This window comes from Pristis pectinata, chromosome 25 (assembly GCF_009764475.1).
Source record: "Pristis pectinata isolate sPriPec2 chromosome 25, sPriPec2.1.pri, whole genome shotgun sequence".
In the NCBI taxonomy this organism is placed as follows: domain Eukaryota; kingdom Metazoa; phylum Chordata; class Chondrichthyes; order Rhinopristiformes; family Pristidae; genus Pristis; species Pristis pectinata.
Genome location: NC_067429.1, coordinates 2,070,149 through 2,096,438, shown reverse-complemented (window position 1 = coordinate 2,096,438; position 26,290 = coordinate 2,070,149). Strand labels below are relative to the sequence as shown.

Sequence of the window (26,290 nt, the reverse complement as noted above, 5' to 3'; positions counted from 1 at the left end):
AGTAATTGAGTTGCCATGCAGAGATCATACCGCTAAAATACTGGTAGAGGCCGAGTATTTTATTTGTTCCTCACGGGACAGTAATCCTAGCAGATTGTCTCTGGGTGCTGCGTACTCCCGGACATTGGGCAGGCCTGGCACCACACAGCAGCTCAGCGCACTGCGGTAGATACTCATGTCGTGAGCGTCGTACCATTCATCCGTCTTCTCGTCATAGCACTCCACGTTGAACGTCGTTGTGAAGCCATTGAAGCCACCCACGACAAACAATAGATCATCCACCACTTCAATGCCAAAGTTGCTCCGGGGATTAAACATGGTGGGCAAGGTGCGCCAGGTATTGGTGAGTGGGCTGTAGGCTTCAGCACTCCGGAGACGATTAGCACCATCAAAGCCTCCAACCTGGCATTCAAAGGATAAAATCAAATGTTCGCTACAAGAAAAATGGCTTTTTTTTATCTCAACAAAATAAATAATGTGGAACATAATATAATCTTTAGGTTTCTGTAATTTTATGGCAAAGTGTCAGATGCCACCTGTAGTATTGTGTCATCTGGACATTTAATCATTACAAAGCAGAGAATTACTTGAGAATAGTAAAATGAAGATCATTCTGGGAATCGGGAGCTAAATTTTAGACAACTTTTTTTTCCAAATAAAGGACAAATTCTCGTTGGGAGTAGAGGTTCTGGTAAGATAAGATTTAAATGCCATTTCAGAGACTGAAGAAAATTAACAAAAAACACCCACAGAAAGTGTTTATAGCTAAAAAGTTAGAGGGGAATTTTCACTAAAAGGAATACTTCAGAAATTATGTTTCTTTCAGAGACTGGTTTACCCCTGCAGCTCTGGGGTTCTTTATCAAAAACTCTCAATGTATTGAGGCGGGGGGGGGGGGGAAGAAAAGCAAAAGAATGAATGTGCATTTCTACAGCATCATGACATCGGCATGATCACAATTTAGCAAATCACAGTTTAGTCACTTTTCAAATGCTGGAGCAGTGGCAGCCGATCCAGGCACAGCAACCTCCTACAACCAGCAGTGAGGCAAATGATCAGATAATCTATTTTAAGAATACTGTTTAAGCAAAAATTAATTTCAAGGACACCAAAGAAAGGTCCCCTGAAAATATTTTTTTTCCTCCATGGAGTCTTTTACTACATGAAGGGCATACAGGGCCATATTTTGATTTCCTATTTGAAAGGCACCACCTCTGCACTATAACAGTCCCTCAGTACTCTACTGAAGTGTCAGCCTAAAAGGGTTGCTGAAGGCTTTGGAGTGGGGCTTGAATCTTTATCCTTCTGATCCAGATATGAGTGTTCTGCCCTTGAACCAACACTAACTTATGAAAAAGAGTCTACAAAATGTTTAATGTTTCCAATTCCACATCTTCAGTCCAAACCATGACCTCAAGAGCTCATCCTTCTCCTTTCTTCTGCACTGGCTTGCATCCTCTATTTAATTATTGATTTAAAGTACATTCACCCTCCTCTGGAACTCCCCTCAGCTACCCTTGTTCTGGAACCCACCAGTCAAAAAATTCTCTTCAATCTGATTTTCCCTCTACTTCTCATTCCAGCCTGAGAATTTGCATTAAGAGTGATTTATGATGACAAGATGTTGTTACTTACTGCATACACGCATTCACCGTAAGCTATAACGCCAACACCACTACGCCTGCTTCTCATGGGTGCTATTGTTGTCCATTGGTTGGTTTCTGGAGTATAGAACTCAGCTGTAAACAAGCACTCATTACCATTGAATCCTCCACATATGTAGACCTGAGGTGAAGAGGAAAGGACAGCTAGCTGGCTGTGAGTGGGATAGATTAAGTTGATTGTAAGGTGTTCACACCAATCATTGTTTAAAAACAAGCATGATACAGCAAATTTTGAATTTATTAAAGATTAAGCACACAATGGAACTACTTGGAATAAATAAAAGTCAATGGTTGTTAGTTGATCATTTAAAAGCAGAGGAGGTGGAGCCAAATACGGGAGTGAGGAAATATTGCGACAGGAAAAGAGGGCCATCTGCCTTAACCAGTCCATTAACTAGTCATTCAATAATTTTGTAAAATTATATGTGGTAAAATACCACTTACAGTTAACTCTGTTTTTGGGTCTTTCACTCCCTCAGCATCAGTTAAACCATTTCCTAGATATTTTCTGCAGTTGAGAACCAGACCTTAAAGATTGTTTGGGTTTCACTTATGGGATACCAAAACAAAATGAATCATGGAGTTGTGAAGATGATTCCATTTCAGCTCATTTCCAGTTTGGAATTAGGGTCTGCCAGGATAGCTTTCCCTCGGATCATTAAATAGCTGGAATAATAGCATGAGCCTCACTTTACACCACTGGAAAATTAATCAGCCTGGGAAATTGGGAAGAACTTATGAAGTTGAAGAGATATTGAAATGTCCATATTTATTTGTTTCACTGTGTGTAGCTGTGAGAAATAACTTTCACCTTTTAATTTTCTGTTCATTCCATTGTTTGCATTTATAATGGAAAATGGTCACACAGGAATTACACCTCCCTATCAGTGGTGATGTTATCAAACCTGATTCCCCTCACCCACAGCTCCACAGCCTGTGTAATTTTAGAATAAAGGCTAAATTTATTCAATCGTTGCCAGCTCTAGCCCCACTTCACCCAAGGACTAGACCAAATCTTGACTTCCCATATGCAACCCCACTCGAGATCTACAAGTATAAATTGAATAAAGACTATATAAACCAATCCTTCAGCCAACTAGAGTGGAGATGATTGGGGTAATTCACCTCTCTGTTAAGCTTGTTTCCCACTGCTCTGTGAGTAAGATTGAAATATCTTTAACTCCTTAACTCACTGCATTTTTTCCAGAGAAATTACCCTGCTTTTACTGGCAGAAGATGTTGTAGCTTGTTTTCTCTGTTCTTTAAATAGACTGTTTACTATTTAAAAAGCATAATTTTACCATTTATTTGGCACTACTGTTAGCAGCATGCCATTAGGTAATGGTAATGTAATATTTTCACAATCTGCTTCAAGTAACTTGGACCAAAATGTCTTTACTGTGTTAATGACTGGATTGGTGAGAATTTGATAATGAGCTGGTAGTCTCAGAGAGGTAGATCAAATTTTAATAATGCTAAGAATTTGATAATGATCTCAAAAACTTTATGTATGTCCTCTCTTACCAACCATAGCAACCCCACAAAGTGTGATCAGTGGAATGAACATGCCTACCTCCAGCATTTGTTCTTTATTGAGTTGGACATAGTTACATTTTTGGGACACCTACTCTGCTTTACTGGAGCCAGAATAAAGGGTTGGCTATTCAGGACTGTCAAGCAGCATTTTCTTCACCCGTCACTTATGATGGAAGATTTGGCTAGGCTAAATTGGGAAAGTATTTTCAAAGTTTACCAGTGGATGAATAACAGTAATACTTCAAAGCATTATTAAATCATCCTCAACAAATGTGTATTGCATTGACCAATAAAACCTCTATGGGAAAATTGATCCATTGCTGGTTAACTAAAGGCAATATGGATAGCACTTAGACTAGAAGAAGAGGCTTGTACTGTTGCTAAGAAGAGTAGTAAGCCCAAAGGTGGCAAGAGGTTTAGCAACCAGCAAAACACCCAAAAATTAATAACATGAAGATAGAATATGAGAGTAAACCAACATGAAAGATTGTAGGAGCTCCACGTCTATGTAAAAAGGTAGATCCTACCAACAATTATCTTTAGGTCCTTAGATAAATAATATTGTAAAAGTACTGGTGAAATTAAGGCCTAAAGTGAAATATGCTGTACACTGGAAATCTGAAGTAAGAAAGAAAATACGGCATACACTCTGCAAGTCAAATCGTATCCAAAGAAACAGATAAAGTTCTGTTTCAAGTTGATTCTGACCCGTTTCTCCACAGGGTATTTTCTGGCCTGCTGAGTATTTTCAGCATTTTTTGTTTAATTTCAAGTGTTCGGTTTCTTCGTTTTTGTTGCAAGTTGGATAGAAGATTGGTTAAAGAACAGAAAAAGTGTAGGATTTTTCAGGTTGGTAGGCTGAAAGGATATTGATCTGAAACAAGAACTGAGTATTTCCAGCATTTCTGTTTTTATTTAAAATGTTGACAAATCCTTGACCTAACAGTCTGCATTTTTAAATTTTAAAAATGTAGCTGCAGAGATAAGAGTTTAATTTGTGATAATCTTCCAAAATATTCTGGATCCTGGAGCAGCCACAGCAGATCAGAAGGTACCAAAAGGAGAGAGAAAATTGGGAACTGCACCAGCTAGTCTGATATCAGTCATTGGGAAAATGTTGGATTCATTGAACAGTACAGCACAGGAACAGCCCTGTTAACCCATGATGTTGTGCTGAACTAATTAGTAATCAAATGCCCAACTAAACTAATCCCTTCTGCCTACACAATGTCCATATCCTTCCATTTCCCGCACATTCATGTGCCTGTCTAACAGCCTCTTGAACACCCCGATCGTATTTGCCTCCACTGCCACCCCTGGCAGCGCATTCCAGGCACCCACCCTTCTCCATTAAGATGTGACGATAACAGAAAATTATGACATGATAAGACAACATGGTATTATGAAGAGAAAGTTGGTTTTTCATATATCAGTGAAGGTTCTTGAGAATGTAATCAGCAGGATGGGGCTAAGGGGAGACCAATAGGTATCCCATACCTGGACTTCCAAGATGTGTGTCGAAAGATGCTACACTAAAAATTGTTACATAAAGTGAGATCTCCTGAAGTTCATAACAGATCAACATGGATAGAAGATTGGTTGAAGAACAGAAAACAAAGTCTAGCACTAAATGAGCATCTTTCAGGTTGGTGGGCTGTTACCAAGAGGATGCTCCAACAATCAGGACAGGAGCCAAAGCTATTTAAAATCTATACTAATGACTTGGAAGAAAAAACAAGCATAATATATCTAAGTATTCCAATTGTACAAAGTGAGGCCAGAAAGTGAGCTGTGAAGAAGATGCAGGAAGTCTGTATGTGTACAGACTAGATAAATGGGTTGAAAATGGAGAATAATGCACAAAAATATGAAATTAATTAACTTACTTTGGTAGGAAGGTTAGAAAAACATGTTTAGATTTTGAAAAGCTGCTAAATGTTGGTGCACAGATTAAACATTTGGTATTTTGTTTGCCACGTCTCCATCCCATATTTCTTCCCCTTCTTGAAGCTGTAATCTTTATTAGGGCACATTTTTCATGGGATGAGAATTCCGTCACCCTTGGCCCCAAATTCTAAATTTTTCATGCGTAAATCTAGTGTATTTTTGTTTATATGTGAAATTTATGAGGATATATGGCACTGGAATCTCTGCATCCTTCCCACAGTTCACACTTCCACATAACTTTGTATTACCAACAAACTTGGATATATTACACTTGATCCTCTCATCTAAATAACTGATATAAACTGTGAACAGCTGGGGGACCCAGCACCAATCCATGGGGCACACTACACTACTCAGCCAGTGAACCTGAAAATTAATGTTTATTTCTACACTCTGTTTAATGTCCTTTAATCAATCCTCAATCAAAACCAGTTATGATAAAGAGTCTTTGACCCAAAACATTAAGTGGTTTCTCTTTCCACAGATACTGCTTGACTGGCTGAGTTCAAGCATCTCTGTTTTTATTCTCAGTCCACACCAGTACCTTACCCCAATTCCATCTCTAACCTTGTGAACCAGCCTCCTGTGTGGCCCCTTATGAAAGGCTTTCTATTGGTCCATTCTAATGTATTCTGCTAGTTATAAATACAAAAAAAAACAGATCCAAATTTGTCAAGTGTGATCTCCCTTTCATAAATCCATGTTCACTCTCCCTAAGCAAATGATTATTTTCTAAACACCCTGTTTCCGCTTCCTCAATACTAGATTCCAGCTTTTTCCTCCCTACTACTACTCCGGCTGACCGGTGTCTAGCTCCCTCTCTCCTGCCTTGCTACCTTCCAGTCTGTGGAAACCAGTCCAGACTCTGTGGAATTTTGGGATATAACAACCACCTCATCCACTATCTCCAAAACCACTTATTCCAAAACCTTAGGATGTAGATTATTGGGAGCCTATGGGATTTAGAGATTTACATGCTCCCAATAATTGGGAGCTAGAGATTTATATGGTCCCAATAATTTTCCCATACGTTCTTTTTTCATTAAAGCGCATTTATTTTGAGCTCATTGACTTCAGACCTGTGGTCCTCCACTATTTCTGGAGGTTCTCGATGAGGATCAGGAGAAACCAGCATATATATGACCCAATATTGCTTTAGTCTGCATGGAACCCAAATTAAATAACCTTGACCTTATTACAGAAGCTTGTACGATCTGCTCTTCTATTTCTTGCTAGCCGCCTCTCTCACTTGACCCTTCCTTGTCAATGTTCTCTCGTTGCTCAGGCTCGCTGACTCATTGAGGCAAGGTTGGCAGCCTTTCTCTTTTTTTTTGGTCTAATGCTACCCGAAAACAGAATACAAATGTAGGTGCGTGGCTGTTTGTCCTTAAACAAAATGGGCTCCATCCGGAATCCTCTCAAAGATCATGATGTCAAAAAAGTTAAAATATTTTATCACAGTTTCTAAACTTCCTGGGGCAGGTTGGAATATAACCGGTAATTTACCCAGTCCCATCAGGAAGTGGGAATAAGCAACAACTTTGTTAGCCGGGTTGGTCTGATCGTTCTAGCCTGATTGAATCGCTGAATAATGTCTTGCACGGTGTGTTTCAGGCGGCGGAACTGTTAAGAGCACCGCCGTGATTTCAGTCAATGTTCCAGGGACACTGAAGCCAGCGTGTTGTACCAGAGGGTCATACATCTGCGGGGTAGTGTTCTGGGTGTGTCAGTGACTAAAGACTGACCTTAAACCTCCGAGGCGAGTTCAGCTGGGGGAATGATGCCCAGTCTCCCCACTCATCGCCTTGAGATATAGCACGGAAACAGGCCTTTCGGCCCGCCGAGTCCACGCCGACTATTAAATATTCATTTACACCAATCCTACACTGAGCCCATTTTATTCTCCCCACATTCTCACCAACTCTCCCCAGATTCTACATTCCAGCGGCAAATTGTGGTGGCCAATTAACACATTAGAATCATAGAGTTAAACAGCACGGAAGCAGGCCCTTCGGCCCAACCCGTTCATGTTGACCAAGTTGTCTACCTGAGCTGGACCAACTTGCCTGCGTTAGGCTCATATCCTAAACATTTCCTACCCATGCAGCTGTCCAAATGTCTTTTAAGCATTGTACCCTCCTGTTCTGTTGGCCCTCTACTGGTATGAAATGAGAACCATACGCCCCTCCCATCCCAAATCCCAATCCAAAATCGCCGGCATAATTTAATGGTTGGAAACCGGTCCAATGGCAGAGTCAGTCAGTGCAGAACCTTGGAGTTGGACAGGACTTGGCCCAGGTTGCTGCCTAACCCGAGGACCTGATCTGTCAGTCCGAAGGCGGCACATGTTAATGTTTTCGACAAGCCATCACATCGTCGGCATTTCTGAGCCCGCATTTCGGTCTCCCGTCGGTAAGGCGGGTGGTTCAGCCGGCGGTCCACACAACGTCTCTTATTCCGCTCTTTCCCTTTCTCCCGGTGTCCGCATGGAGAGGTGGTTCCCCGATCCCAGTTACCCTCACACCCTGTGTGAGCAGGGCAGGCAGTGCTAATTGTGGAAAGGTCCCTTCACACACCGTGGGGAGAGTAAGTGGGGGTAGATGTGGCGGGACGGGGATGGAGACCGGGGTCAGAGCGTGCAAACTGAGAAGTAAAATCCCACTGTGATAGCTCAGTAATTAGGCTGCATCTGTCGAAAGAGAAATAGTTACCGTTCCAAAGTAATGGGGAATTGGAGACTGGGCGGTTTAAGGAACTACAGTCGCAACCGTTGCACTATGTAGTTGAGACACAGGAGACTGCAGACGCTGGAATCTGGGGCAACAATCTGCTGGAGGAGCTCAGCGGGTCGAGCAGCATCTGTGGGGGGAAAGGAATTCTGAACCGTCGATAGTTCCTTCCCCCAACCCCCTCCCTCCCCACACAGATGCTGCTCGACCCGCTGAATTCCTTCAGTAGACAGTTTGTTGCTCCAGCATTACTTTTTCAATGGATCCATGTCCACCAGGACCACGTCCGTTTTCTGTTTCTTGCCCTCATCCACCCCCTTCCCTCCCACCTTCCACTCTCTCTGCCCCTGGGTCGGCGGTGTGTTTCTCTGCCGACGCTGCCCGACCCGCTGAGTGTTTCGGTAACTGTAAACCGAGGAGCGGTCACGGCGCGGGTCTGGGTTACTGAGCTGACCTGCTGGCCGAGGGTTACCCTCGCCAGGCCCCCGCTGAACGTGGCAGCATCTTCTGTTGTTTCACATTTCCATCATCTGCAGTTCCTTTTTTAATTTTCATTTACCCTCGCGGCTCCGGCGAGGCTCTGTGGTCGGGACACAAGATGCTGGAATCCGGGGCAGAAAACAAACCGCTCGAGGAACTCAGCCGGTCAGGCAGCGTCTGTGGTGGGAGATGGGCAGTCGGCGTCTCGGGTCGACACCTTTCATCTGGACTCAACGCGTCGACTGGCCATTTCCCTGCACAGATGCTGCCTGCGCCGCGGAGTTCCTCCGGCAGTGTGTTTCTGGGCTCCTCACTCGCCTCTTCAGGGGAGTCCAGAACTAGGGGGCATAGGTTTAGGGTGAGAGGGGAAAGATTTAAAAGGGACCTGAGGGGCAACTTTTTCACGCAGAGTGTGGTGAGTGTATGGAAAGAGCTGCCAGAGGAAGTGGGTGAAGCAGGTACAACAGGATCACTTGGATAGGTAGATGGAGGGGTGGGGCTTGGAGGGATATGGGCCAAACGCAGGAAACTGGGACTGGCTGGGTGGGCACCGTGGTCAGCATGGACAGGTTGGGCCGAAGGGCCTGTATTCGTGCTGTATTGCTCTATGACTGTGTGACTCTTCCATGGAAGGGTGAAGCCACCAGAGGAGGTTCCCCAAACCAGAACCAAGTGCCCCCCTGGATTAGGGGGCAGGGCAGGGCTGGGTGGGACTCCCGGCGCCACCGCCCCGGGTTACCCCCCCCCCCCCGGGGGCAGTCCCACCGCCCCGGGTTACCTTGCCGTGCAGGGTGGTGGCACTGGCGTCGCTCCGCTGTTCGTGCATCGGCGCAATCAACGTCCACTGATTAGTCTCAGGTTCGTATCGCTCGGCCGTGTTGAGCCGCACGTAGCCGTCGAATCCTCCCATGGCGTAAATGAAGCTGTCGAGGACGGTGACACTCACGTAGCAGCGCCGCGAGTGCATGGGGGCCACCTGCTGCCACGTCTTCTTCACCGGGTCAAAGCGCTTGACGCTGTTGAAATAATCCACGCTGTCGAAGCCGCCGATGATGTAGACGAAGCCATTGAGGTAGGCGGCGCCGTGGTAAGCCCGGGGACTCTCCTCCTCGCAGGTCACATTGACCCAGCGGTCGGCGCGGGCATCGTAAGCCTCGATGGCGTTGGTCGGACTGCCGCCGCTCCAGCCCCCGATGGCGAACAGAATGGAGAAGGGCAGCCGGGGTCTGGTCAGCGGGTTGCGGAAGTCCGAGCTGGACGGCCCGTTCATGTTGAGGTCGTACATGGCCTTCAGCGCGTTGATGATGATGGGTTTGCAGTCATCGTTGTCCTTCACATAATCGTTGTTCTTCACGTTGTTCATGAAGTATTCCGCGTTCATTAGGGCCAGTCTCACCTGTGAGTGCGGGTGGTGAGAGCCTGTTACACGGGACAACACGCGGTACTCACATTGCCCCTGGGGAGTCTACAGCCCGACCGCATCAACACTGGGTTCTCCAGTCTCAGGTCACCTGCTCCCCCTCCGCCCCCTTTTCCTCCCCTCCCTGATCTCCCCAGTCCCTCCCACACCCACCCCAGACCCCATCACCCTGTCTCTATCCCCCCTCCACCCACTCCATCTGTCCATCACCCACACACCCCTCCCCCTGGGTCCCCTGCCCCCACTGTTCTCACCTGCTCTCCCCACCTCCCTTATTTGGTTCCGTGCCCCACCTCCCTCTCCTATCAGGTCCCACCATCTGCAGCCCTGTGTTGCCGTCACCTCTCACCTCCCAGCCTCTGTCGCCATCCCCACCCTCCCCTCCTCCATCTGCCTATCACCCCCCTCACTTGGATCCACCCACCGCCTGCCAACTCTGGCCCCACCCCTTCCCCTCACCTCGTTACACCGTCTATCTCCCCTCTATCTTTCCGTCCAGTGAAGGGTCCCGACCCGACACGCCGACTGTGCATTTCCCTCCACAGATGCTGCCCGACCCGCTGTTCCTCCAGTGTAAGTACTCACACCTCCCTGCCTCCTTTAGCGCCACTGCACGTCCCTAGGCACTATTTAAACGTAAACCAGTATTATCCAGAAAGCTTGGCATGACAAAAGAAATGGCTCGGGTTAAACGAACTTGTCCAATCTGGAGCAACTAACAATCTGCTGGAGAAACTCAACGGGTCGAGCAGCGTCTGTGGTGGGAGAGGAATTCTCGACTGAGTCCTGATGCAGGGTTTCGATCTGGAACGTCGACAATACCTTTCCCCCCACAGATACTGCTCGGCCCGCTGAGTTCCTGCAGCCATCTGTGTGTGGCTCCAGATCCCAGCGTCTGCAGTCTCCTGTGTCTCCGTTGTACCGTGTGAGTGGACAACGGGACCAAACGATCCGAAGGGCTCAGGTTTAATCTGTGCGGAAACTCACCTGGATGTCATTTGGGAGGTGAATGTGCCCTCGGTGCCCTGAGCTGCTGACGGGAGTGGTGGGGAATGAGGAGAGGGGCAGCACCTATTCACCTGGCCGATTGTTCCCCATTGATGCTGTGGGAAGGTGCACGCCATCAGATTGGCAGAGGGGAGCCTGGGTCGGCTCACCCTTCCTCAGCAAGGCAAATAACCTTCCCTTAGCATCTTGCCTCAGCCACAATCAGTGACTTACCCCGGGGGGGGGGGGGGGGGTGGACAACAGGACTCGTGTCCGTGAGATGGGGACCTCTCTGTCCAGCACATGGGTACGAACTCTTTGGGTGGCTGGACGGTGCAACAACTGGACCAATCAGCTGCAACTGTTTTTTTCGGGAGGTGAGAGCTTAAATCCGCTGCATCATGAAGTCGGAACTGGGGAAGTCTACCAATGAGTGCGAGATGTTCAAATCCATTCGCAACTCCTCAGACAGAGACTCTGTCCACTCCTGCATGCCGCAGGGTCCGGACAACATCCAGGCATGGTCAACATGGCCAGGCAACTTCCAACCTGCTAATCACTACCCTGGGCGGAGGGGGCATCGCCGTTGTCAAATAAATCAACCTCACATCCCAAGGGTCTCGGTGGCCAAAACCTGAAACAGACCGGAGTGGCCGCAGGAGGCCGAGAAAGTCTTTTCATAATTTAACAGCGATCTTCAATGATTATAGAGGCAGAGACAGATTTTACTATTAACGGGCCTGAGTTCCAACTATCATCAGCACTTAACTGGTGTTCTAACACTCTAACACTGGCGACCTCCTCACCCAGCAGCGCACGGTTCTCGCTCTCTCGGAACAGGATTCTGTCAATCCTCTCGCTGCAAGAGGCTTGTGGTGGCGTGCGCGCGTCCGTATACGCCCGTGAGCGTGCTGTGTGTCTGCGCGCGCGCCTCTGTGTGTGTGTGTGTGTGTGTGTGTGTGTGTGTGTGTGTGTGTGTGTGTGTGAGTGTGTGTGTGTGTGTGGTGAGTGTGTGTGTGAGCGTGTGTGTATGTGTGTGTGAGTGAGTGTGTGTGAATGAGTGTGTGTGTGTGAGTGTGAGTGAGTGTGTGTGTGAGTGAGTGTGTGTGTGAATGAGTGTGAGTGTGTGTGTGTGAGCGTGTGTGTGTGTGTGTGTGTGAGTGAGTGTGTCTGTGTGTGAGTGTGTGTGTGAATGAGTGTGTGTGTGAACGTGTGCCTGTGTGTGCGCTTGTGAGTTTCTTTTAGTCTCTAACGAGGTTAAAACTTAGCACCAATGATAGTTTTGTTTCACCGTGGACCGGACTGCTCACTTGCAGTTGGATTGAGACCACCTCAGTATTTAACCAACAGCCAATAATTTTGCCAGTCTTGACAAGACTGACACCCAACTGTGAAAGATGAAGGGGTAAAACGCTAACCCACTAACTACTCTCCTCAATCCCTCTCTGTAACAATAAAAGTATTTAGTGACACTAATGTAAATATATCTAGCTCATAATGTACCTTGGGCAGCAGTATGACAATGGACTTTTTCCTGATGTCTGGGTCTTGGGCAATCCACTTGAGAATGGCATCAAACACTACATCTTCTTGTTTCACATTCAACTCATCCTTCTCAATGATGTCTCTGAGCTCAAAGGCTGAAAGCTCAAGGAACTCCTCACTCACCTTCACAATCTCCTCAAAGTGGTGCAGGATGTACATGTAGGCTTTGTGTCGGAGCTCTGGGCAAAAGTAGTAGTCTGCAAATTTGCAGATCCCAATGCAGTTTTCCAGGCATAACTGGGATTCAAGAAATTCACAACAAGCTCTGACAATTCCGAGGACGTTGAATTGGTCCGCTGCCGCCAGCAGCCTCTCGACATTCTCCACCGTGACCGGTACTGTCCGAGTGTATGCGTATTCTATAATGAGCTTCATCATGTCAGGGGACACACCTGGGATGTTGTACACCTTCTTCTCTATACTGTTCCAGCCACTTGTAAATAGAGCGCTAGGGAGCAAAGGAAACAGAAGAGTAAATTTCTATCCAAACACTGTGTTTCGTTTTATCCCGGTCAATACTGATCCGCCCGCGGGTGCTTTGACACAAAAATGATTCAAGTAGGAGAGGCTGAAATAAATATTAAAGCGAGAGACCCGTTCTACCCCCACTGATGTTCTATGTTTGGATTTGGCCTTGTTGTACTTATTTAATCTCACTTCTTTGTTGACATAGGACTCGATCAGCTGTCCATAGTTCTTTATAAAAGCCAGCCCAGGCACAATGGCCTCCTCTGTTCTACAGTCTATTTACTACTGCATCGCCAACAAAACATTCATATAGCCTAATTGTCAAATAAAGGTTGGCATTAAGATAATTAATGAGATATTGCACTGCTTTACTTTGTACCATTGTCGTTTTTGCGCCCGTCACTGTTCATCATTGTATTACAATGTACACTGTTTACTCTGTGACCTTTACACCAATAAGGAATTTCATTGCTCCCTGCTGCATATGACAAGGTTACCAAAACCTTGTTCGAGGAGATACCGTAAACTTTAAGGAGGTCCTTTAAACAGGGAGAAGGGGTTAGGCTGAGAACTCCAAAGCGGATGGACTCTGGACAGCTGAAAGCACCGCCAAAGATGGTTGCTTAAATAAAGCAAAACCTCAGGGTCATTGAGCCGAAAGTTGCAGAGGTAAGGAAAAATGAAAAAAAAAATCAAAACTGGCGATTGCCGATCATGTGATTTGCTGAGAGTTATTTCAGGGCAGTAACTTTCGGGAGATCTTATTATAGAAAAGAGGTGAGCATGAAGAGCATTGGGCTAGTTGACTCTGGAGGTGACAAAAGCATGAACAAGGTTTCAACAGCTGACAGATAGAGGCAGAGTTAATATTATGGGGCATAAGCGGATCGTCTTGCTGATGGAAAAGATGAGAATCATGATGTTTCAATGTGATTCGCCTTCTGGGAAAGGAAGCTGCAGGTGCAGACTTCCCAATGTTTAATGGGAACACTTCTCGGGATCCAATGCTGGACGTTAGCCAAGCAACAAGACAAATCCAAGGTGGGGAGAGGTGGTGCTGAGAGGGTTGGCAGTGTGTGTTTTAGGAGGGGATATAAGGATAGATCCTAAGCCGTTCCGTGTATCCGTGAAGTTGGAACCAGAGCAGGGGATGCTCTGGCTGCAAGTGGGACAGATGCACATCGCCCATCTTTCTCTTGCAATTTTAAAAAAAGAGAAAATGGTATTTCCATGAAGAGTTATCACAATATTTATTCAGATTAAACCCAGATTAGTTGGGCCCTGCAGCGCTAGCGGTCCATAATAAAGCTTCCAACATATACTTTTGATGAAATGCGGGTGAGTTCTGATTTTCACTTTACAATTTGAATTGGTTGAACATTGAATAATTCTGGGTTGAATCACCTCGCAGCATCTCTCACAACAGCGCCTGCTCCGGGACTAAAGCCACGCTAATTGAGATAGATTAAAGAGGAAGCCTATTTGCTGCAGTTACTGACCGAAAATAGGAGCTGCAGCTGCATAAGATGTTCTTATGGGCGTTGAAGTCGATGCCATTGACCCTGATCACAACGTCGCAGAGTTTTCCTTCAAGGCGAAGCTCATTGAAGATGGTACAAGCCATGGCGCTCATCTTCCTCTCCATGGTGCTCTGTCTTAACTGCCGAGTTGAGGTTGAAGGTTCCTCCATAGTGCAGTCTTAAGACCAAGGGGCTTCTCCCAATGAGGTTGGATAGATGTGGTGAGAGGTCAGTGTGTGAGTTGGTTGTCACGATTTGTGTTTTCAGAGCCAGTGCTCAGGGTTCCAGAACACATGCAATTGTAACATCACTAAGGCGAAGGTCCCCAGCATATCTGGTGACATGGACAATCAAACGTCCCAGCCTCAGCTTAATGACTGATCATTCAACATCTACTGGGCCCCGAGTCAGTAGTGTTACCCGCTCACATCCTCCACCAGATCCCGCCGACCAACTCCCTGCTCCTACCAACTCACATCGTCGAGTAATGGCGCCCCTGGCCTGCGCGTAAGCCTAATATTGACTTCTCATAACGTAAAAATTGAGCGTGTACGTTTTAAAATGACACAACAAAGGCAACATTTGTAATTTGTAAGGTGACCAGTAACTAAAAGCAGTGAAAAAAAAAGACAGGAAGGGGGAAGGAATTGGATTGTGTGAATGACCAGGAGGCGAGAAATACTCCGTAATAAACATTCCACCAAATTCCAGCCGTCACGATATTTTCCGGGTTCCGACCATGCGCTTTCGGTACCGACAGGGTGCACGGCGTTCCTACAGATCGGTAAAAATGCAAAAGGACGGGATTTGATAACCCGGTGTAATAATACAGACACACAACAGAAATGTGCGGAGACTAGTCAATAATACTTTGAGTTGTGCATAATGTACATCTGTTGGAGCGGATTGTATCGGATGTCTACATCAGCGCAGTGTCAGTCACCGGTACCCAGAAGCTGGGCTGTTTAATCCAGTGATGTGAATTCGAATCTCTACAGCTGGGTGAATTTGAATGCGATTACTTAAATAAATCTGGGGAAGAAAAGAAAAACAACGACCAGATTGTTGTTAAAAGCTTACCTCACTCACTAAGGCCTTTCGGGGAAGGAAATCTGCCATCTCCGTGACTCCAGACCGATCTCTCAATGTGGTTGTATCTGACACAAAATGAACTGTGAAGCCATGTGGACGCGAATAGGAATGAGCTAAATAGTGACGAGCGGTGCAATACGGCCCGCTCCTGGGAAAGAATAAAATAGTATGAAGTAGTTTGCCTAACTTCAAGCACCAGGTGCACTGTATGGAGGCAATGTGGCTGAGATAACGTATCCACCATAGCACTTTCCTAGCCAGTGTTGATGTTCAGGTGCTCTGAAACAGTCCGGGTACTTCCCGTTTCTGGTCGGTCTACTCTCACCTTACACATCCAAATCCAAAGTTTCCCCATCCAATTTTCTGCATGCATTTTTTTTACTCCTGGTCCCTAACTCAAAGCCACGGCTCTGGCTCGGTGCCACGCCTGGGCATCTATTTCTGTTCCTCCGTTGTCATCCTATAGCCTTATTGCTAATATCATTGCCACAAAGGCTGCAACAGGTCACCATCACAAAAGCAACTGGAGCTGGACAATAACTGCCGCCCCCCACCGCAGTCACATCCCCAGACTGAACCGTTGCGTAACTTGCAAAGTGCATCAGAAGGTTGTGATTTAAACTTGACAGCAAGAACTTCATCTTGATCTTTGCATCAGCTTTTTCCTGGGCTGAACGATTAAACTACTTGAAGAAGTTTTTGAGTTTTCCTGGTATCCTGAACACTGTTCAACCATCATTGCCAAATATTGACCAGTTATTTCTTATGGTATTTTTTAGTCTGTAAATTTACAGTGACTGCACTAAGGCTCTGAAGCACCTTACCATATAGATGTAACCTCATGACCACAAGTAACATGGTTAGTTGGCTATGGGTTCTGCTAGAGAACACACTGGAGCTCAGTAGATCCTAAACCAACATGAACTAATCATTAAGCTGAGGCAAGGGCGTTTGGTTTATCCATGTAATTAACTACAAGTCCATCAATTGTAACAGGGATAAATCCAGAAAATGCTGGAAACACTTAGCAGGTCAGGCAGCATCTGTGGAAAGAGAAACAATTAATGTGTCTGGTTGAAGATCCTTTGTCAGAACATCCTGATGTAGGGTCTCTGACCTGAAACTCTCCCTCCACAGATGCTGCCTGACCTGCTGACTGTTTCCAGCATTTTCTGTTTTTATTTCAGATTTGCACCATCTGCAGTTTTTTGGTTTGCCGATGTAATGGGGACTTCTTTGCAATGTTATTGTTGGCTGCCTTTGTAACCTTGACAATTATCTCAAGCACTAATCTCCTTCCACATTTACAGTAGAGAAATATTCTTTTTACCCATTTAGGTGTAAAGGAATCTTTCACCTTGTCTCCTCTGAATATCACAACTTTGACCCATGGTCATCTTGCTTCACCGTAATTTACCATCTCACACTCACTTCTAACCTTTTTTTTGTTCAGATAAAGGATGTGGGTGTCCCTGGATTCAATGCCCTTCCCTAATTGTCCTTGAGAAGGAAGTGAGCCAATTTCTCAAACTGCTGCAGTCCCTCTGATGAAAGTGCTTCTGTTAGGTAAGGAGTTCTAGGACTAGACTGAGTGAATGATGAAGGATGATTCCACATCCAGATAGTCAGTGATTTGGAGGAGAACATGAAGGTGGTGGTGCAACCATGTGCCTGCTCTCTTGTGCTGGTTGGTAGTCAAGATCATGAGTTTGGGAGGTGCTGCCAGGGTGAGTAACTGCAGGGAATGACTGTGTAGGGTAGTGGATGGGGTTTGGATTGACCAGTTTGTACAGTAAGGGCAAGAGTGGAGCCCACTAGGGAGCAAAGGGGCAATCTGTGCAGCAGAACATAGGAGCAGGAATAGGCCACTCTCGCCCTCGCCCATTCAATATGATCATGGCTGATCTGCCCCAGAGCAATACAGCACCAATACAGTCCCTTCGGCCCAACAAGTCCATGCTGACCGCAGTGCTCACCCAGCTAGTCCCAATTTCCTGCATTCGGCCCATATCCCTCTAAGCCCCGCCCCTCCATGTACCTATCCAAGTGCTTCTTAAATGGTACTTTTGTATCACTTATTGTACCAATTCCTTTTCTGTGCCATTTCTCCATTGATAAAGAGATGGTATCAGGTGTCTCAGTGGCTTAAAGATGAATAAATCCCCAGGGAGGCAAGGAAGGGGCTCTGACAAGAATTTTAATGTATTTCTGGCCATGATTAGGTTCCAGGTGCCTGGAGGGCAGCAAATGTAGTAGCTCTATTCAAGAGGGTCGGGGGGGGGGGGGGGGGATACACCGGGTAATGACAGGCCTGTGAGTCCAATGTCTGTGCTAGAAAAATTATTGAAAAATATTCTGAGGGGTAGGATTAAACTGCATTTGCAGGGATTAATCAAGGATAGTCAGGATGCTAAGGCGAGATCAGTGTGACTAATTTGATTGGATTTTTTGAAAAGGTAACTGTGTCGGCCACATCAGTACAGTTGAGGAAACTGACATGGACTTCAGTGAGGACTTTGGGAAGGTTCCACGTGGGAGACTGGTCCAATAGCAAGAACACCTGCGATCCAAGGCAACTTGGCAAAATGGATCTGAAATTGGCTTGGTTAAAGGAGGCAGAAAGTGATGGCTGAGAGTTGTTTTTTGTGATTTGAAGCCTCTGATCAGTGTAGGACTTGCAGGGATTGGTTTTGGAACCCTTGCTGTTAAATTGTTATATATTAACAATGTAGATGTGATGAGGGAAGTATAAGAAATTTAGAACAGTAATCTTATGTCTTTGCACTGTACTGCTGCCACAAAACAACAAATTTCATGACACATAATCAGTGATAATAAACCTGATGCTGATCTGTGAATGTTACAAAAAGAGGTGTGTGTGGTTGAAAGTGGTGTAGGGTGATATTGATGAGCTAGGCAGAGCATTGGCAGGTGGAATTTAATGCTGAAAATTGTGTTGTGATGCATTCTGGCAGGACTAATAATGTCAGAACATACACAGTGAATGGTGGGAAGTACTGAGCAAAAGCGAGACTTTGATTAAACCAGTCCAAGGATCCCTGAAGGCAGCAGAAAATGTAGGGGGGGAGGAGGAAGGGGGGAGGGAGTGGGGGGGTGTGGGGAAAGAGAGGGGGGAGGAAGGAGGGAGGAAGGGGAGGAGGGGGAGGAGGGGTGGGGGAAGGGGAAGGGTGGGAGGAGGGGGAGGGAGGAGGAGGGAGGAGGGGAGGGAGGGGGAGGGGAGGGGCGAGAGGGGAGGGGCGAGAGGGGAGAAGGGGTGAGGGGAGGGTGTAGAGGGGGTGAGGGGGTGAGGGGGAGAAGGGGGAGGGGTGGGGGATGTGGAGAGGGAGGGGGTGAGGGGAGGGGGAGGGTGTAGAGGGGGTGAGGGGACGGGGGAGAGGGGAGTGAGGGGCTGAGGGTGAGGAGGAGGGAGAGGGGGAGAAGGGGGTGAGGGGGGTGGGGGAGGTGGAGGGGGAGGGGGAGGGGAAGAGGGGGTGAGGGGACGGGGGTGAGGGGAGGGGGAGGGGAGAGGGGGGTGAGGGAGGGGGAGGGGAGGGGGTGAGGGTGAGGGGAGGAGAAGGGGGTGACGGTGGGGGGGAGGGGAAGGGGGGTGAGGGGAGGGGGAGGGGGGAGAGGGGGTGAGGGAGGGGGAGGTGGGTGATGGGAGGGGGTAATGGGAGGGAGGTGATGGGAGAGGGAGGGGGTGAGGGGAGGGGGATGCTGGCAGAGTGGGGGTAGTGGTGAGGGTGCGGGGCTGGGTAGGAGGGAAGTGTGTGGGGAGGAGGGGAAAGGTGCGTGGGGGAGGGTGGGAGGAATGGGTGTTTGGGGAGGGTGGGGTTGGGGTGTGGGGGTAGGGGAGGTGGGGGACGTGGGGGGAAGGTGTGGGGTGGGGAGGTGGCGGGAGGTGGGGGTGTGGGTTTGGGGGGCAGTTGGGTAGTGGGGAGATGGTGGGGGTGGGTGGAAGGTGGAGGGGTGTGGGGGGAAAGGTGTGGTGTAGGGGGGTCGGGGTGAAGGTGTTGGGGTTGGGGTGGGGGTCGGGGGAAAGTGTGGGGAAGGTGTGGGGGTGGGGAGAGGAGGGTGAGGAGGGGGTTAGTGAGCAAGGGTGGTGGTTGGTGGGAGGAGGGGGTGGGCAGGGTGGGCAGGGTGGGAGTTGACCCTCCCCGCTCCTCCCCCTCCTGCGCCGCGACGCCCTCTCGGTGTCCGGCCCGGGACGCCGACGGAGCAGAGTTTCGGTGTGAGTGAGAGACACGATGGTGAGTGTCGGGCGGGCAGCGGGGGGAATGGTGAGCAGGAGCCGTGGGACCCCCGTCCACCCGGGGTCCGGGTCCGGGTCCGGGTCCGAGTCCAGGATCCGGCCGGGACTGTGTGCTCCCGACACCGGACCGGGAGCGGACCGTTCACTGCGGCGCCTCTCAAGGTCAACAAGCCCGGGCGCTCGCTGTCGCACTGCCGATGCGCACAAGAAATGTCCCCATTCAAAGCCCAGCCCGACCCCGGGCACAGAGACCCCCCCCCCCCCCGATATCCTCATACAGGGCTGAGGGAGCGCCGCGAGGAGGGAGGGAGGGACGGTACTGAGGGATCGCCGTGCCGTGGGAAGTCAGTACGGAGGGAGCGCCGTGCTGGAGGTGCCAACTTTAGGAAGATATGTTAACCGGAGGCCCTCTGATGTCGGCATCACTGTGGGAGGTGTTACCCCTGTGAAAGTCAGGAGGGTCCCTCCGGTGGGGATGATCTGTCTCCCACAACCATCGGAGATGGAGACACCGGAGATGCAGCTGTTGGAATCTGGAGCAACAAACTCAGCGAGTCGGGTAGTATCTGTGGAGGGAAATGGGCAGTCCAGGTGCTGCCTGACCCGCTGAATTCCCCCAGAAACTTGTCTTTTGCCCGGGAAAAGAGGTGATCTGGTGACCATCAGTGGCTCTCTGATGGATCTCGCTGTGTGTAACATGTTTCCCTTTGTTTAATTTCATTGCATTGACTGCCACAGAGTCACAGCTGGCGGCGGAGTACCTGCCCATCCTGTGCCAACGTGCTCTCCGCATCTCTGGTTATTGCTAATACCTTCCAGTACAACTTGCTGTATAAACAAGGGATGACCTTGTGATATAATTAACCAATGGGTTCTGGTCGTGTGGAACAGCTGTGTGTTTGCACCAACATACTGCCTTGGTCCGTATGTGTGTCTGTAGATGTAGGTATGGGGGAAGGGTAGGCTGGGGAACCCATGAGGGTTTGGGAGGGAAGGGGTTAAGGCCTGGAGGAGCGTTGAAATGTCGAGTTGGGGATAGAGACTGAGTGTTGTGCTGAAATCTCAGCCCCTTTGATACAGTGAATGGCGCTGTCAAAGTCTCTCTGTGGTTTGATCTGCTGCTCATTGGGTGAATGAGGCTTGGTCATGGAAGAAGGGGGATAGCAGGAATTCTTTGCTTCGGGGTTGCTGTGGTAGAGCCACACACGGGTCTGGTAAGATAAGATAAAATAAGATGTCTTTATTAGTCACATGCACATCGAAACACACAGTGAAATGCATCTTTGTGTAGAGTGTTCTGGGGGCAGCCTGCAAGTGTCGCCACGCTTCCAGCGCCAACATAGTTTGGGTTGGTTGGATTGGAGACCATTATGTATGTTGATATGTAGGTGATTTAGAGAGACAGACCATTTGGCCCAACCATGTTTGTGTTCATGCTCCACTCGAGCCTCCTCATCCAAATCTATCAGTGTGACCCTCTATTTGCATCTTTCTGATGTGTTTGTCCAGCCTGCCCTTAAATACATCAATACTATTTGCCTCCACCAGTCCCTGTGGGAGTCAGGGACATATTCATACCACTGTCTGGATAAAGAGTATTTCTTAAATTCCCTGTTGGAATTTTTGGTGAATATCTTTTATTGACACACTCTAATTATGCACCTCCTGACAAGTGGTAACGTTCTCTCTGTACCCACTGTTACAACCTTGCACCAAATACCTCTATTAGGTCACTGCTCAGCCTTCTTTTCTCAAGAGGAAAGAGATCCAATGTATTCATTCTTTCTTGATATGTACAGTATACCTTTACACTTCTAGTATAATCCATGTAAATAGACTCTATCAGCTCTGGAGAGTTTAACGCTTCCCTTTCAGAAGTAAACCCGAGTACTTGATTTGCTTTACAGCCTTTGCTAACCTGTAGCAACAACGGGGATTTATTATTCAATATTAAACTGAAACCTTAACTCTGTTTCTCTCTCCACAGACACTGCCTGACCCGCTGAGTGTTCCCAGCATTTTCTGTTTTTATTTCAGATTTCCAGCATCTGCAGTTTTTTATTCTCAGTAGTTTATGTGGTTTGCCCCTCTTCTTAAATATAGGTATTATGTTCGTTATAAGGTGGTCCTCAGGTACAACACCTGTTTCTAATTGATCATTAAACACATGCTATGACTCTGGGTGCTCTCCCCTTGATTATTTCAAAGCCCACGGATGTAATCCATTTGGACCAACAGTTTTATCCTCTTTTGACCTTGATAAGTTTATTCGATATATCCTCAAGGCTGTACCTGAATTGTGATTTTGCTGATTCAGCAACACCTGATCTTCCTCTCAGCCACTCCTGGGGTCTGGCATCTGCCCACTCAACCCTGTAACTTATTTTTCTCCCCAGAAATGCACATGCCTCTTGACTTTGCAAATTATTGCAGTTAATGTAAATAAATATTACTTCTCTGCAGTTTTGTCTACCTTGTCCACAACTCAGCCTCAATGTTCTTAAAGTTCATCCCACAATTAAGTAGAACCAGATTCTACTTTAAACATACCTGTCTCGTGACCTGATATCATATTCACCTCCCACATCCCTGGTAAATACCACAGTGAAATAATGGGTAAATACCACAGTGAAGTAATGATTTAGTATCTCTGCCATTTCCCTGTCATTACCTGTAGCATTTACCTGCCTTTCTCTTAACATTCCCATTCCGGCTTTTTAAACAGAAGTACCTATGAATGTTCTTTGCTTATTTAGTTTCATACTTTCTCTTTGCCGTCTTTTTTTTAACTTCTCCACTAATACCTTTGTATTCTGCCGATCATGCACTTCTCTGCCAGCTACAGATTTAGGGCAACGACTGAGAATAAGTCGTTGCCCTAATTCAAGACCCCATGAATAAATTTATTCATGGGGTCTTGTGAATGTTTACAGTGTTCTTTCCTTTTTAAGTGGAATGCGTTTTCTTCAAATCATAAGACTGCAGATGCTGGAAATCTGATATAAAATCAGAAAAGGCTGCAATCTCCCAGCAGGTCAAGCAGCATCCGTGGAAAGAGAAACAGGTTGAAGACTCTTTGCCAGATCTGAAGTATTCACCCTGTTTCTCCCTCCACAGACGCTGTCTGATATGAGGAGCATTTCCAGCTTTTTCTGTCAGTATTTAACATTTCCTCTACCCTCTGTTGAACTCTTTTTCAGATATTTTCTGATGCTCTACATTGCTGTTCACCAAGTGTTGCCATTCCAACTTTCCTGGTTCTGTTCTCAGCCCCTCATCGGTTATTCTCCAATATGTTAACTTAGTTTTCATCCTTTCCTCCTAAAGCGTATTGTATTACTGGAGCACAGGTTCCATAATTACAATTAAACAAAAACTTCAGATGCTGGAACAGAAACAGAAATTGCTGTAAAATCTCAGCAGGTCAGGCAGCATCTGTGGAAAGAGAAACAGAGTTAATGTTTCGGGTCTGGAACCCTCCTTCTGGGCCACCTCATGTCCATATGCACCGGATCCTATGGACCACTCGTCACAGCTAATGTGGGGAAATGGAGCAGGCTCCGGGCTTTAACGCATCACATCAGTGATGCATGTGGGATCTGTTAGTCTATCTGGAAATTTGATTTGATACTTGTTGGATCAGCATCAGGTAAATGCAGAGACGGCAGCGTTTGCTTCATGATTAACTCATCGTGGTGCACGGACGTGGCAGTTCTGTCTGTCCTGGTCCCCCAACCTGGAACATCAAGTGTCATCTGTTTTATCTGCTGAGGGAGTTCTCCACCGTCATCCTGGTCATGGTGAACATTTCATCCCGGCAAAGGCCAAGTTGGCACTGGAGGAGCTGAGCGCCGTGATCAACAGTCACGAGACAGCGCACCCTTGATACCTTCCCAATCATCACGTGGGACTTCAACTGGGCCAGCTTGAAGAAGTCTCTGACCAACTACCACCAACACGTCACCTGTGGAACTAGAGGAGCCAACACACTCGGTCACTGCTACGCCACCATCAAGGATGCTTACTGTGCCATCCCACGCCCGCACTTTGGCAAGTCTGATCACCTGGCTGTACTTCTACTCCTGGCACATAGGCAGAGACTGCAGCACCAGTGGTGAGGACTGAGAATGTCTGGTCAAGGGAGGCGGAGGAACGTTTACAGGACTGCTTTGAATTGGTGGACTGGACCATAATCAGGGGTTCATCTTTGGATCTGCATCAAGACCTGTGTGGATGAGTGTGTGCCATTGAGAACATACTGAGTTTTCCCAAACCAGAAGCCCTGGATGAACCAGGAGATCCACAGTCTGTGGCGTTCAGGACCGGCGATCCAGAACACTACAACAAGTCCAGGTATGACCTATGGAACACCACTGTGAGAGCAAAAATGCAATTCCATGTGAAGTTAGAGACACAATCGGATGCACGATAGCTGTGGCAGGGTTTGCATGCCATTACTTCCTATAAGGCAAAACCTGACAGCATAAATGCCAATGTGTTCAACGCCTTTTATGCACGCTTTGAAAGGGAGAATAACACTACACTTGTGCATATCCTCACAGCATTTGGCGACCCTGTGATCTCTGTCTCAGAGGCTGACATCAGAACATCCTCCAAGAGGGTGAACCCTCGCAAGGCATCAGGCCCCGACGGTGTAGCTGGCAGGGTACTGAAAATCTGTGTTGGCCACCTGGCTGGAGTTTTCAAGGACATCTTCAACCTCTCAATGCTGCAGTCGGAGGTTCCCACCTGCTTCAAAAGGGCATCAATCAAACCGGTGCAGCCTCAGTGACTATTACCCCATAGCACTCACATCTGCTGTGATGAAGTGCATTGAGAGGTTGGTCATGGCTAGAATTAACTCCTGCCTGAGCAAGGACCTGGACCCGCTGCAATTTGCCTACCGCCACAACAGGTCTACAGTGGACGCAATCTTACTGGCTCTCCACGGCTTTGGAGCACCTAGACAACAGCAAAACAGACATCAGGCTGCTGTTTATCGATTACAGCTCAGTGTTCAACACCATCATCCCCTCAGTACTAATCAACAAGCTTCAAAACCTGCGCCTCTGTACCTCCCCCTACAACTGGATCCTCAACTTCCTTATTGGGAGACCACAGTCAGTGCGGATCAGCAGTAACATCTCCTCCTCGCTGAAAATCAACACAGGTGCACCTCAAGGATGCGTGCTTAGTCCACTGCTCTACTCTCTCTACACTCATGACTGTGTGGCTAGGCACAGCTCAAACGCCATCTATAAATTCGCCGATGACACCAGTATTGTTGGCAGGATCTCAGATGACAATGAGGAGGCGTACAGGAGTGAGATAGATCAGCTGGTTGAGTGGTGTCACAACAACAACCTCGCACTCAACATCAGCAAGATCAAGGAATTGATTGTGGACTTCAGGAAGGCGAGGTCCAGAGAACACACCCCAGTATTCATTGAGGGGTCAGCGGTGGAAAGGGTGAGCAGCCTCAAGTTCCTGGGTGTTAACATCTCAGGGAACGTATCTTGGGCCCACCACATAGATACAATCATGAAGAAGGCACGCCAGCAGATGTACTTCATTAGGAGTTTGAGGAGATTTGGTATGTCACCAAACACTCTTGCACAGTGGAGAACATTCTGACTGGTTGCATCACCAGCTGGTATGGAGGCTCCAATGCACAAGATCAAAAGAGGTTGCAGAGGGTTGTAGACTCAGCCAGCTCCATCACGGGTCGTGCCTCAAGAAGGCAGCATCCATCATTAAGGACCCTCATCACCAGGGACATGCCCTCTTTTCGTTACTACAATCAGGGAGGAGGTACAGGAGCCAGAAGACCCACACTCAATGTTTCAGGAACAGCTTCTTCCCCTCTGCCATCAGATTTCTGAACGGTCCATGAACCCATGAACACTACCTCGTTATTCCTCTTTTGCTTTATTTATCTTATTTATTTTTGTAACTTACAGTAATTTTAAGTCTTGCACTGTACTGCTGCCGCAAAACAACAAATTTCATGATATATGTCAGTGATAATAAACCTGATTCTGATTCTGGATTACTGTTGCCTTTTCCCCACAGATACCAGAATTACAAAAGAGCACAGTCCATATTCGGGAGCCGGAGCACGTCAGAAAAATCATCTGCTCCCTCCGTGATGGGGGAGCTGCTAAACTACAGGTGGGTTTACAGCAGGGGACAGTCCTCAGTCACCCCACATTGAGGATCACAGTGAGGGGTCAGGCCATCCTACATTAAAGAATCCACATTGACTTCTTGGAAAAAGAATTGAAGCAAGTTGTCCTTGATCCTGAGGGAATGCCTAAGAAGATGAGTTCTTAATTACCCCAGTGAAGGTTTTACAGGGAGGGGCAGTCATTTACGTCAGTGAGAGCTACTCTTGAATTACCTCAGCATTGGATTTGCAGTAAGGGCCAGTTCCTAATTATCTCAGCGATGGGTTACAATGATTAAAATACCCTTAGTTTTGTTATTATTCATTCTTGGGATATGGACATTACTGACATGGTTTAATTACCCAGAAAGAGTGGCTGATTTGAGACTTCATTTTGCTCACTGGGGTGGTTGGTGGTTACCCTTAGTATTGGTGTTACATGGAGCAGCTAAGCAGCTGTAGCAGGACGTAATCTGTCCAGCTT

The 26,290-nt window shown here is 47.4% G+C and overlaps 2 protein-coding genes across 2 annotated transcripts in view; one reads left to right on the top strand and one right to left on the bottom strand.

The window, feature by feature from the left end:
* Positions 1-24: 24 nt before the first annotated feature.
* On the bottom strand, positions 25-12,701 carry LOC127582985 (kelch-like protein 10). Its single transcript, XM_052038658.1, has 4 exons — positions 12,267-12,701; positions 9,135-9,752; positions 1,636-1,785; positions 25-402 (listed from the first exon to the last, which is right to left on the bottom strand). Exons 1-4 carry the CDS (start codon positions 12,684-12,686, stop codon positions 25-27), a joined length of 1,566 nt encoding a protein of 521 aa, XP_051894618.1. The 5' UTR covers positions 12,687-12,701.
* A 633-nt stretch (positions 12,702-13,334) lies between these two features.
* The window catches only part of LOC127582986 (cytosolic 5'-nucleotidase 3A-like), a 30,382-nt gene continuing 17,426 nt past the window's right edge, over positions 13,335-26,290 (top strand). Inside the window, exons 1-2 of the mRNA XM_052038659.1 lie at positions 13,335-13,445; positions 25,713-25,811. The gene's annotated coding sequence lies outside the window, so the exon portion shown is untranslated. The remainder of the gene's footprint in view (positions 13,446-25,712; positions 25,812-26,290) is intronic.